At 29.6% G+C, this 13,365-nt stretch overlaps 1 protein-coding gene across 1 annotated transcript; it reads left to right on the plus strand.

Annotated features, from left to right (window-relative positions):
* Positions 1-1,953: 1,953 nt before the first annotated feature.
* On the plus strand, positions 1,954-9,920 carry LOC143608727 (outer envelope protein 39, chloroplastic-like). Its single transcript, XM_077083681.1, has 11 exons — positions 1,954-2,016; positions 2,083-2,149; positions 3,284-3,325; positions 3,425-3,569; positions 3,658-3,816; positions 4,935-5,005; positions 5,094-5,172; positions 7,934-8,049; positions 8,132-8,279; positions 8,350-8,419; positions 9,450-9,920. The coding sequence occupies exons 1-11, from the start codon at positions 1,983-1,985 to the stop codon at positions 9,605-9,607; spliced, it is 1,089 nt and encodes a 362-aa protein (XP_076939796.1). The 5' UTR covers positions 1,954-1,982; the 3' UTR covers positions 9,608-9,920.
* The last annotated feature ends 3,445 nt before the right edge of the window (positions 9,921-13,365 follow it).

Below are 13,365 nucleotides of genomic sequence, written 5' to 3' on the forward strand. Positions count from 1 at the left end.
CAAACACTTGAATATAAGTGTAGGGAATTAAAATACAAATGAAGTCAAAAATGAGAAGGGCGAGTAGTATTTGTGGTCATAAAAAAAACCTTTGAACAAAAAATTTAAAATAATTAATAAAAAAAATCATAATTTAAAATATAAATAAAAAGAAAAAAAATTTAAAATAACTCAAAATTAAAAAACAAAAGGAATTTTAAAAACCGATTCCTTTGTCATTCTAGTTCTAACAAAAAAAAAGACGAAGAGACTTAATGCCGAGATTAAAGACAATGATAAAAATGAACAAAAAATACAATTTATAACTAAAAGAAAGACACAATATATCGTAAAATATAACAAAATGAACAAAAGATACAATTTATAACTAAAAGAAAGACACAATATATCGTAAAATATAACACAAGTTCGAACGAAATTTAACATAATGTGAAGTAATATAACACATCAAGAAAAAAAGACAAAATGTTAAGAGAAAAAGACAATCAATAACAAAAATAAACATAAAACATGTTTATTATAAACAAAAAGACATAATAACCTTTTTCCCTCAACATTGGTTTTTTTTTATTATTATTTTTTTTTATTTTAATGACTAGGAAGATGATGAAAACATTTGTGTGTTTTTAGTTTTTTTATTAAATTTTAAGTTATGATTTTTCTTTTTTAAAAAATTTCAAGAGTTTTTTTCTTTTGACTATAAATCCTTATTATCTTTTTATACTTTATAAAATAACTTGACCCTATAAGAGTATAATTTATTATTTGGTTTGACTTTTTAGGTTGCTGGTATTTAACATGTTGTTTGCGACATTTGTGGTCAGTAAAGAGTAACGTGTCAATTATAAGAAGAAAGGAGTAAAATTGTCATATTTAAATAGCTTTACATAATAATAATAATAATAATAATATTTAAATCTTAACAATAATTGAAGACCAAAATATTTATTTACCCTGAGAAATATTAGTATATTTTGCCGAGTCAGAGAAGGATAATTGATAAAAAGATAGTGAAAAAAAGTATAAAATGTTTTTTCCAACAACAAATGTTTTATCTACCTTATTTTACCGCAATAATAAATAAACTAAGCATTTGTTTAGGTTTAAATCTGGAACCTCTCACTTCAAATGGCTCTATTTTGTTTCCTAACAAGGTTAATAAAAATGTATTAAATGTACGTTAGAAAATTAGATGTTGAATGTAAGGATGCCCATCTTTTGATCTGTTCGATCGGTCATAGCAGGTTTGAGCTGTGATTTTGTTTCATACAATGCACTTAACCTTTAGTGAAATGGTGGATTTAAAGAAATACGAATATTATCCTTTTTTCTCTTTTAATCAATAAATTTTATATATAAGGTACATAACGTTGATATAATCTACATCGAAATAGAAATAGAAGGCAGTCATACGTATTAGATTTGTTAGATTCATATATGTAAATGCATGTTATTTTATTTTATTTTATTTTTTGAACAAGTTTATTAAAACACCACCAAAACCTTTTCTATCGAGAGAATAACAAGGGCAGACACCAAAAAAAAAGAAAACAACCATATAGATTAAAATATATAAATATCTCGGTCATTCTTAACCAGGACAACAGAGCCGATTTATGGGGTGTTTGGGATTCCTTATTTTTACCTCCTTATAACTTATGACTTATGATAAGTTAAAAAGAATATTTAGATTTCCTTATTATATGAAAGAAAATGTTGATAAGTTACACATCGGTTTTGATGGTTCAATCGATTAATTAACGGATTTTGGGCAAGTGAACAACTGGCTGGAGTTTGTTTTATAAATTGAAAAAAAAAAAGAAAGGAAAAACGTGCAATATACCAAAACCAACCAAGGGAGAAAGAGATAACTTGCTTCCGTCACTCTGAACCATCAACCGTCTCTAGTCGTCTTCTTCTTGTTCACTATAAACCCTTTGTTTTACAAATCTATTGCTTTATATGATCCAAAAGATTCGCTGATGGGTGCTCAGAAGAGCGTCCATGCCGGCAAAGGTAACCAAAATGTGCCTATTTAATCCCAATTGTGTGTTTATTTAATTTTTTTTTCCTTTCCGACAGCTAAGATCGATTTCAATGTCGATTTCACGCACAGGCTATGTGCCGCTATGATGCTCCATTCTTTCAGGTCTTTCTTTCTGCATTTAGATTATTAAATACGGGTGTGCTTTAGGCTAAAAGCGATCCAAAAACCCAAACTTCACCTTTTGAAATTTGGGAAACTGTTCTGTTTCGGTGCTTTAGGTTTTCGGTTACAACTGAAATTTGCGCAGCTTGTTGCCCGTTTGATTTTAATAAGAAATAGCAGATAAATATTTAACTGAAAGTTCAGTTTTTGAAAATTTGAAAACTGTGCTCTTTTGGTTTTTCGTTTGGGTTCGGTTCAGTTTGGTTTCTGCCTTTACGGTTTTGCCATTTGAGCTTGAAAATCTTGGGAAAGTTTTTTTTTTTTTTATTATTTATTTATGTTCTAAGATAATGAGTTTGGTCCTAAATCATTATGTTAATTAATAGCTAATTGATTATTATACATTTCGCTAAAATATTAAATTCTTATAAATTACATTAAATTAAAAAGAATGAAATTTAAAAATTGGGTTCGGTTCAGGGTTTTGGTTTTAATAAATGCAAAACCAAAACTGGACTGTAAGTTGGTTCTTGCAAAACATGAAACCAAACCGTCAGTTTTTGTTTCTGTTTGGTTTTTTTTTGGTTTGGTCTTTTCGCTTTCTTTGTTTTTGGATTGTTTTTTTTTTCCGTTTTCGGTTTCATGCACAGTTGCACGCTCCTATTAACATTGAAGGGAACTCAAGATTATATATGTTGAATAACTAATTTGTATCCACCATATGCACGCTTGAATTTGCTATGTGCCGTCTGCCTAATTTTGCAAGTCAATGAGGCTGAAATGAATGATGATAACCTTGTAAATAAAACCTGTAAAAATTTAATATTGTAAAAGACAACATACCTAGTATAAACCCCCTGATAGCAGAGCTATAGGGTCTCGGGAGGGTGTGATGGGGACATACCTTATGGCTTCTCCCGTTGAGACCCCTGGCTCCAAAAACATAACATGAAAAGTGTCTAAATGAATCAGCGCAAACAACATATAAAGTAGGAAGTAGTAAACTAACTTATAGTATAGAAAAAAGAGCAAAGAGAAAGAAAATAAAAGTTGCTTTTATAAATTAGGCTACTTTCTATTTAATTGATAAGTAATCCTATTGTTCTTATTCATTTTCACTTTGATGTAAAACAGAAACTCAGGCACTGGCAGCCCTCTATCGCTGATTGTTGGAAGGTATGATTTATCATTTTAATTGCACAACATGTTTACTTACATATTTGTTTTCATGTTTTTTGAATTAAGAACAACTTAAATTTTTATTTCTTTTTGCAGTCTGTGTATAAAACACCCAAACTTATTTGGGAAAAGTGAGAAGCTTGATGTATTATGGGACAAAGGGCTTTCAGATTCCAATGTATTGATCTCATATAGGAAACCGAGGCCTGAATGGCTTGCTCAACATTCTTTTATTGTTCAGGTTTGTTAATATCTATCGTTTTTGTCAACCAATAACAGTAATCATTTAAGAACCACTAGATCTTATAAGAGTCAATTTTGTTTACCAGCATTCGGTCTCACCTGAAGTTGGAATACATGGCGTGCCTGTTGATAACTTTTCAAGAACACAAAGTGGAGGTGTGAATCTTTGTAGATTCTCTGCAGGTTTAGATCTTGATGAGCCCGGAAGTTCCAATTGGAGCAGTAAAACTAGTATAAAGTTTGAGGTATAGGAGAGCATGTTACGAACATATGGCAGTTTAGACGGGTTACCCTTGTAAACGGACCAAATGAACACGAATGTGGCATGTTTGTGTTCGTTCGTTCGTTAACTTTAACGAAACAAATGATCAAGCACGGACATTAAACGAACTAGGTTTTCTTTATAGTGTTTGTTCATTAAGAAACTGAACATGTTAATGTTCGTTCGCTAATTGTATAAGTGAACAATTCTTGAACTTAAACGAACAAAACTGAACATAGATGAATGAATATAAACGGACATATCCGAGAAAACACCAGTTATACGTAAACGTGAAAATCAATCTGTTGGGCCTGAAAATATATATATAATTAGACTAAATTTTAACGAGTGATATTGTAAGTTCATATAACTAGACCAAGTTATAGTGACCTAATTAATTAAAATGAATATATAAACGGACGAACTTAAATGAACATAAAGGAACGTAAACAAAATTTAATGAATGAATGCTCACAAACATAATGAATGAACCAAACATGTGTTCATGTTCGTTCATTGAACCAAATGAGCAAAAAGTTTGGTTTATGTTCGTCAATTCATTAAATAAACAAACACAAACGAATTTCCCGCTGAAGGGTTCACAAACAGCTTACTGAACGATTGGTCTGTGTGCATGCTGAAGGTTGGTTCTTATGAGCGGGTGGATTTGGGTTGTGTTTTCTTTAAACGGGTCATATCATAAAGTTGAGCTAGAAGATACACAAGTCAAACAGGTTGTAAAATGCCCAAAGTCTATTTTTAATGAGTACAACCTTCTAAATATTTTTATTCAAACATTTAGATTGTTAATGCAAAAATATTTTTTTTATAATCTTAATTTACGCATTAGTTATATATACAATAAACAGAAATTTGGCAACCTGAACCCATTCTGACACATCACTCAACCCCACATCTTGCCACTCCTAATATCAAGTTTCACTTTAAATGTCAAACAGATTAATAGTATCAAACTATGAAATAATAGCTAAAATTGATAGCAAATGCATCAATTCAAATTGTCGTTACATTTCTTACAAATGGATTATAATTTTATTATTGTGAAATGATTTGTTTGACGTTGGTTAAATTGGTATGTAGCATGTGCGTCCAGTCAACGATGACGGCCACTCAATAAGTAGAGATCTTCATGGATTTCCAGTGACTTGCAGGTATTTATAATTTACACATTTTCTGTAAATGTTAACTTTTTAAAACTATTGCACTTTAAAAGATATCTCATAAGATTCTGTAATGCAGCGGTACCCGTGATGATAATATGGTAGTTTTGAAACAGGAGTCCAGATTCGCCAAGGCAAATGACCATAGTTTTACTCGGGTTATTATTCTTTCCTTGCTAAATCATTTTTTAGTTGTATATAATGCGAAGAGTTAATTATCCAAATGGTCCCTGTGGTTTGGCCCAAGTAACATACTAACACCTTTGGGTATTAATTTTTAAAAACAATTAGTTTGGGGTTTAAGGGTAACTTCCGCTAACACTCTGTTAACTTAAGTTAAAATGACCAAAATATCCTTTTCAGTATGCGCGTGTGTGCATATATATATATATATAGGGTTGGTTTCCTTTAAGAACTCTAATTTTATTAAGAGCTTTGAGAACCAATATCAACCACTTATTTTTATTTAGTTTTTAAATTTTAATAACAAAATTAAAGGATATAATTTTATCTTCAATTTTACTTATTGTCTTTCCTATAATTACGCACTAATCATTTAAATCTTATTCCATGATTTAATGTGTAAATCTTCTACATAATATGTGGTTATATTTTAAACATTTGTTTCTAATTAAAACCCATTTTTTGTGTATTTACAATTTTACATAAATGTAAGTGTACTATTTACATTAACATATATGTAAAAGTTCATATCATTAACCATTTTTCGAAGTAATAGTTTGTTTACATATATGTAGATCTTCAATGATGGTTTATTTACACATATTTTAGTGTTTTACATATACGTAACTATGCTATCAGCATATATATATTAATCTTCAAACCGTTTGTTCGATGAAGGAGTTATGATATCTTCAATTTTTCGAGCGTAGTTAAACTGTTGGTTCATTAATTAATCACTAAGGAGGTGAGAATTTATTTTTTTTCATTTCCCAGTAAGAAACAAATACAAATTTTCCTACTACATATATATGCATTTAATTGCAGAAAATTAAAAAAATAGCATAAATTGGAAATGTGACGTCCAAGCAAAAATACACTAACATGCCTTTTGAGTTACCATTCGATATGAATTATGCTGAAAAAATATCATAAAAAATCTAAAATGGAGAATTACCATTTACCTGACGAAGACATATACCAAAGCAACGTATAAACATTAATCAAAGCATAACTAAAATTTACAGCTACAGATATGTTTTAACATTTATGCAACCAAAATAGATTTTTACACCTATGCAATTTAGTGATGTTAAAAAACTAAATAGATTTTCCCAATCCATATGCATTTTCTCGTTTTCTTTTCCGATGAGCGACTCAAATGGATCAAAAGCCTGAAAAAACAATCACAAAAATATCATGAATGAGAAAATAAAAAATAGGATACACATCAAAATAAAAAAAAATAACTTTAAACTCAAACAATGAGCAATTAGTTCAGAAATCTTGTTTAACCTATGCAAAACTTAACTATGTGCATACGTGTAAATTAACTGTTTGCATATGTGTATCCTAGTTCATATTATTAAAAAAAAAAAAGACAACCTCAAAACTCTCTAAAAGATAATAGAAATAGTAAAATTAAATTCATCTATGTTGTTATCAATGTAATACGAAAACTAACATAAATTTCAAGGGGGAACTTACAAGATTTGAGTATCGCTGGTACGAACTTTACGTTAGTTATTGTATGCTCGCCGGAAAAATCAACAACCAAAAAGGAGAGAATTCAACGTCAAAGAATTATAGTGAGAGACTGAGAGATATAGAGAGAAGATTGTGGTTTTGATATTTAAGAAATTAATTAATTGGTTAATACAGAAACATGGAGCAATTAATAAGGGAATTAGGTGCGGTGGTTTTGAATTTTTATTTATTGGTGTTCCTAAATTATCCTTATGTTCAAATAAGATTACACCTTAAAGTTAGGGATTATTACTGTTGTGCCATAATGTGTGTAAACCTTTGATTATTTGATCTAATGGTTAAGATTAGTTCTTAAAGTTCTCACACAAAATATGAGTTCTCAAATGATACTCACCCTATATATATATATATATATATATATATATATATAGGGAGGGTTAACGTACAAATGAAATTAACGTGCTAAACATGAGAATCAAGTAGAGTAATTATATATACAAGTAGAGTAATTATGCAATTACACCATAGAGTAATTACTTAATTACTCTATGGTGTAATTGCATAATTACTCTACTTGTATATATAATTACTCTACTTGATTCTCATGTTTAGCACGTTAATTTCATTTGTATTTGATCCAAACCATATATATATATATATAGGGGAGATTTCAATTAAGAACCCCTTTGAGTTTTAAGAACTCGAAAGAACTCAGTGTAACGATTTTTTTTTTCGAATTTTTTTTACACATGCGTAATATATGTAAGTTACATACACGTAAAAAAATTACAGAATTTTTTTACGCACCGAGTCGACTTTTTACACATGTGTAACGGACGTAAAAGTTAGTGTAACCACTTACATATTTATTCTCTCTCCTACTTTGACTTTTTTGCAAGATTTAATCTCAACCACATATTCCGATCCATTTAATTAAATGTGTGGCCTAGAATTGAGTTCTTAAGTTTTTAAAACTCAACATGGTTCTCAAAATATCCCTCCCCTATATATATATATATATAATGTGTATATAATTCTTTATTAGAAAGGTTATCTTGGTCATTTTACCCAAAGTAAATAAAAAGGTTAATAAAAGTTATCCTCATATCCCAAATTCATTACAAAATTGAAGCCACAAACTCTAAACTTGTACTTTTAAACCTTAGTAGCCAAAGGTGTTAATTTGTGTAATTAACACTAATGTGTGCTTATCGTCATTAGTAACTTTTTTTTAATATGTTTTATGTTCAGTTTAGTCTACAAATAGAACAAGGGATTCCTTTAATGTCAAAATGGTTAATCTTCAACCGATTCAAGTTTGCTGCTTCAAAGGGAGTGAAAGTGGGCCCTGGATTTCTTTTGGCAAGGTAAAGTGTTTATAATATATTCTCTACAAACTAAAATAATATATTTTTAATATTGTTTATTCACACGGTTTTTATGTGACAGTCTTACAGGTGGGTCCATTGTAGGTGATATAGCTCCTTACCAAGCGTTTGCAATTGGGGGACTTGGTAGTGTACGGGGTTACGGTGAGGGTGCGGTTGGATCTGGTAGATCTTGTCTGGTTGCTAATGCTGAGCTCACATTCCCTATGGTAATTAGTAAGTTGTTACTAGGCATTTTAGACATTCTATCAATAGTAAAAGCATTTTTTGTATTACCAGAATCAAATGCTTGATGGTGCTCTGTTCTGTGATTTTGGGTCTGATTTGGGTTCTGGTCGTTATGTTCCCGGTTAGTTTGGATCTCCCTTTCGCTTATTATTATTTTACTGTTAAAGGGTATTTTTGTCATTTGCCAATAGTTAAGATGTTTTTTCTTTATTTTTTACTTGACAAGTCTACTGTTACAATATTTTTTGTGTCATAGATGGTTAAAGTTGATCCTACATGTTGACTAATAGTCAAGTTATTTTACATGTTCAAAGGGTATTTTAGACATTTTATGTTGTTTTTCTTAATCTACTTGACAAGTCAATTGCTACATTTCTTTTGTGTCAATGATGGTCAAAACTGATCCTACATGTTGACTAATAGTCAAATTATTTTTACTCGTTGCAGGGTATTTTAGATTAGACATTTATCTACTTAACAAGTCAATTGTTGCATTTTTTTTTGTGTCAAAGATGGTTAATTGATCCTACATGTTGACTAATAGCCAAACTATTTTACTCATTAAAATGGTATTTTGGACATTTTACCAATAGTGAGACGCTTTTCTTAATCTACTTGACAAGTCAATTGTTGAATTTCTTTTCGGTCAAAGATGGTTAAAGTTTATCCCACATGCTGACTAATAATCAACTTATGTTACTCATTAATGGGTATTTTAGACTTTTTACCAATATTTGACTTTTTTTAATCCACTTGACAAGTCAATTGTTACATTTGTTTTTGGGTCAAAGATGGTTAAAATTGATCCTACATTAGTCAAATTTATTTACTTGTTAAAAGGGTATTTTAGACATTTTTATTATTAGTTAGACGTTTTTCTTAATCTAATTGACAAGTCAATCCTTACATTTTTTTTGGTCAAAGATGGCTAAGATTAATCCTACATGTTGACTTATAGTCAAATTATTTTACTCAGTAAAGGGTACTTTAGACATTTTATCAATAGTCAGGACGTTTTCTTAAAATCTATTTAACAAGTCGACTGTTGCATTTTTTTTGGGTCGAAGATGTCTAAAGTTGATTCTACATGTTGACCAATGGCCAAATTTGTAGTTTTCAAGTTTAAACTAACGTGATTGGTTTTTTAATAGGAAATCCGGGCTTAAGACATGGTAAACCGGGAAACGGGGTTGGTGTTGGATATGGAGTTCGGGTCAAGTTTCCAAAGGGTCACTTTCAGGTTGACTATGCTCTCAATGATTATCAGCAAAAGACCATCTATTTTGGCTTTAGTAATGTTGCTTCTTGATTCACTTGACATTTTAAGCGTTTGGTTCATCTGGACTTGATCATTATGATCCAAATTTTCAAATTCTTAATGATGGTCAAAGTCAACAAATTTTGTTTGGAGCCAAACATGGATGTAAGTATTATTATCTTATTAATTGCTGTAAATACAATATTTATTTGCTAACTTTACAATGGTTTAGAACATTTTCGCATATGAATGTAATTATGCAACGTTAGCATCAAATTCAGAATATGTAGCACTGCTAAGAAAATAAGTATTCCACTTAAATGGGATGGATTAGCAAAAGAGTTGGATCCATGTAATTATATAGTAAACCAATGGACTCATGGAGATTTGTCAGCACAGAACAACTTGTGCTGTGACCCAATCTGCATAGATAGTAGAGTAAATGTCCTTATATATATACATTTTAAATGTAAAACAAGTACATTTACCGCCCGTTGCGGCGGAGCGGGTTAAATGCAATACATATTCGAAATCTAACGCGCTTGCGGCGGGTACGTGGTGGGATATCAGCATCGTTTCAATTTGTTATGGTAAGTTTTTGTGACAAAAATTCCATTACCAAAGTTGAGGGGTTATACAAAGTTTGTAAAGAAAGTTGAAGGACCAACCTTGGATCAAAAAAGCGTGAGGCGAACAAAAAAGAAAAGGTCATCAACCGAGGTGAAAAACGAAAAGCGCAAAAACAAACGCTCTTTGAACACGAGTCAATCATATTTTAAAAAATATGTAATTATTTATAAGCCACATATTATAGACAAACCACATCATAATATATATTAAACGTCTAAAACATCAACATATAATATATAAAAGTTTATTGTCAAATGTGAAAAGTCTAGAAATGACTAATTATAAAGGTTAAGTTGAAATGGGTTAACCGGTCGCTTTTTGTACATAAAGCCTTCGCCTCCTCGTTTTTTCGCTTCGCACAAAAGCGCAAAAGGCGTTCGCTTTTTTAACAGGCTTCGCCTTGGGTAGACAAAAACGTTGAGGCGTTCGCCTTGAGCGTGCTTTTTTAAACCAAGGGACCAACAAATATTAGTTGAAAGTCATGTGAAAAGAATACCTTTTATGAATAGTTAAAAATGTGAGGGAGCAAAATATTTGTTTATAACATATATATATATATATATATATATATATATATATATATATAGGGTAAGGTTAAAATGAAAACCCACTTGAGTTGTGAAAACCCACGAAAACCCTATGTAACATCATTTTTTTTGTTACATGTAATATATGTTGTAACATTTATACCAAACATCAAAACATCAAAAAAAAATGTTTTGCTATTTTTTAACATTTTTTACTAATTTTTATATATGTTTTCAGGAGAGAGAAAATGTTACATTTATATTTACATTTTTTATTCACTTTAATTGTGAACCACAAGATTTAAACATTAATTAAAAACATGTGGTTGAGAATGAGTTTCTAGAGTTTTCATAACTCAAGTGGGTTTTCATTTTATACTTAGCCTGTATGTATGTATGTATGTATGTATGTATGTGCAAATACATACATACATATGTATTTAACACATATATGTCATATGTGTCTCCATGTCCCCATCAAAATACAAATGATCGAAGTGGTTAAGGATATTGGTAAGAGTCTAGAACATTGTGTAGTGAAATATGCTACAGATATGTTGGTAGATTATGTTGTATCGTGATGGAACACGATGGTATAAAATTATAGTTAGAAAATTTTTATGAATACTAGGAATAAATCATAGACATTGGATCATGTCAATCAACGGTTAAAATTTAAAATTACCAAAAACCGACATAGTTTCCTAGACATTGTATGTATGTATGGGAGGGTTATCCTAAAAACAAGAAGGTTTTTATGAATACTAGGAATAAATCATAGACATTGGATCATGTCAATCAACGGTTAAAATTTAAAATTACCAAAAACCGATATAGTTTCCTAGAATTACTCTTTCACCATTTTAACCGACATAGTTTTCTAAAATTGTTCTTTTACCGAAGGTTGTAATGTCGCACGTCAAAAATCTATTGGTTCTTATCATTCCTAGAAAACTTTTTATTTTTATTTGAACCCTTATCTATACTATATATAATAAATAGATAAAGGGCAAATTAAAACGTTTATTTTAATGGATTTACAATTTTTAATACATAAGATACATATGTATAAAGGGACAAAGTAGTCTTTTAAACACAATCCACCCACGTTTATTTGATTTTAACAAATATAATTACAATTATTGTACCTCAACTTTGACCTCTCATGTTTACTCACTTTTAACTCAACTTTATCCTTTTTCATTTTAATCTTATATGTTTTATAAAAGTATGATTAAAAAAATCCGAGCATACCCATTTAAACGGACTTATTTTTGTTGACGCTTCGATATATTTTTTTTTCAAATCAGATGGACGGCTTGAAATATACAAGTTATTACTGCATGAATGTACAAATTTTTTAATTAATAAATGTTTTCAATTTAATGATCCCATTAGTTATATATCTAACCCCTTATCCCTTTAATAAAAAAAAACATATACAAACTTGTTACAATTAAAAAAGTTTTCATGATGTCATATAATTACATACTTATCAATATATTTTATTATTTAATGTAAAACTTTGAACCTTCGTGTATATCCAAATATTACACAACTTTGTTCCTTCTTTTTTTTTTCCATTTCATATGTTTTACAAAAATATGATTAATAGTATTCAACTTATATAAATATCAAAATAATCAAGACGAAACTCTAATTTGGAGCTGAGCTAAGTCGGCTTGGTGTAAAATTCGAGTCGAACTAGCCTTGGCTCACTAATAACCTTAAAATTGTTATTCCCTGCTACATCGTGCGGGTATTCGACTAGTATATATATATATATATATATATATATATATGTATATGTATGTATATATAGGGGTGAGATCTAGTGAAAACTCATCTTAAAGAGAAAACTTAAAAACTCATAAAAAACTATTTTTAACTTTTTTTTAAATTTTTTTTGAAGTTTTTTTTTCATTATTCTTATATGTTGTTATTGGTTCAAAAAAAAAAACCCTTGTCGGTAACCTCGTCGGTGTAGTGTACATGTGTAATAGTGTACTTTGCATATATGCAAAAGTGTTTGTATTGCGCAGAATACAACACTATTGCACATATTTGATACACACTATTGTATATATGTAATATAAGACTAATACGCACATTGAATACACATTAGTACGTATGTGTAATACAACATTAACGCACATGTGCACTACATTGACTTTTATTTTATTATTATTCTTTTGTTATATAATACAACACTACTACACATATACAATACACAAATATTGAATATATGCAATTAAACACTATTAAACTTAAAAAAAACATAGTAATACACATGTGTAATACAGTGGTATCGCACAGTAATATGTATGTGCATTACATCGGGGTTTTTTTTTTATTTTTTTCGAGCAAAGGGTAAGAAAATATAAGAATAATGGCAAAAACAGAAATTTGAAAATATTTTTTTATTATTCATTATAAATAATTCTTTTGGAGTTTTTAAATTTTTTCTCTAAAGATGAGTTTTCTCTTGATCATCTCCCTGTATATATATATATGGGGTTTGGATCAAATACAAATGAAATTAACGTGCTAAACGTTAGAATCAAGTAGAGTAATTATATATACAGGTAGAGTAATTATGTGATGTGTAATCACATAATTACTCTACCTGTATATATAATTACTCTACTTGAT

This window comes from Bidens hawaiensis, unplaced genomic scaffold, assembly GCF_021521415.1.
Source record: "Bidens hawaiensis isolate Kalapana, Puna unplaced genomic scaffold, B.hawaiensis_p1.1 tig00419424_1, whole genome shotgun sequence".
Lineage (NCBI taxonomy): Eukaryota > Viridiplantae > Streptophyta > Magnoliopsida > Asterales > Asteraceae > Bidens > Bidens hawaiensis.

Excerpts from the sequence above, each read along its gene's own strand:
- LOC143608727 (XM_077083681.1), top strand. The coding sequence starts at position 1,983 with ATGGGTGCTCAGAAGAGCGTCCATGCCGGCAAAG. Across the intron at positions 2,017-2,082 it reads GAGCGTCCATGCCGGCAAAG|CTAAGATCGATTTCAATGTC; the intron begins GTAACCAAAATG and ends CCTTTCCGACAG. Across the intron at positions 8,050-8,131 it reads CCTGGATTTCTTTTGGCAAG|TCTTACAGGTGGGTCCATTG; the intron begins GTAAAGTGTTTA and ends TTTATGTGACAG.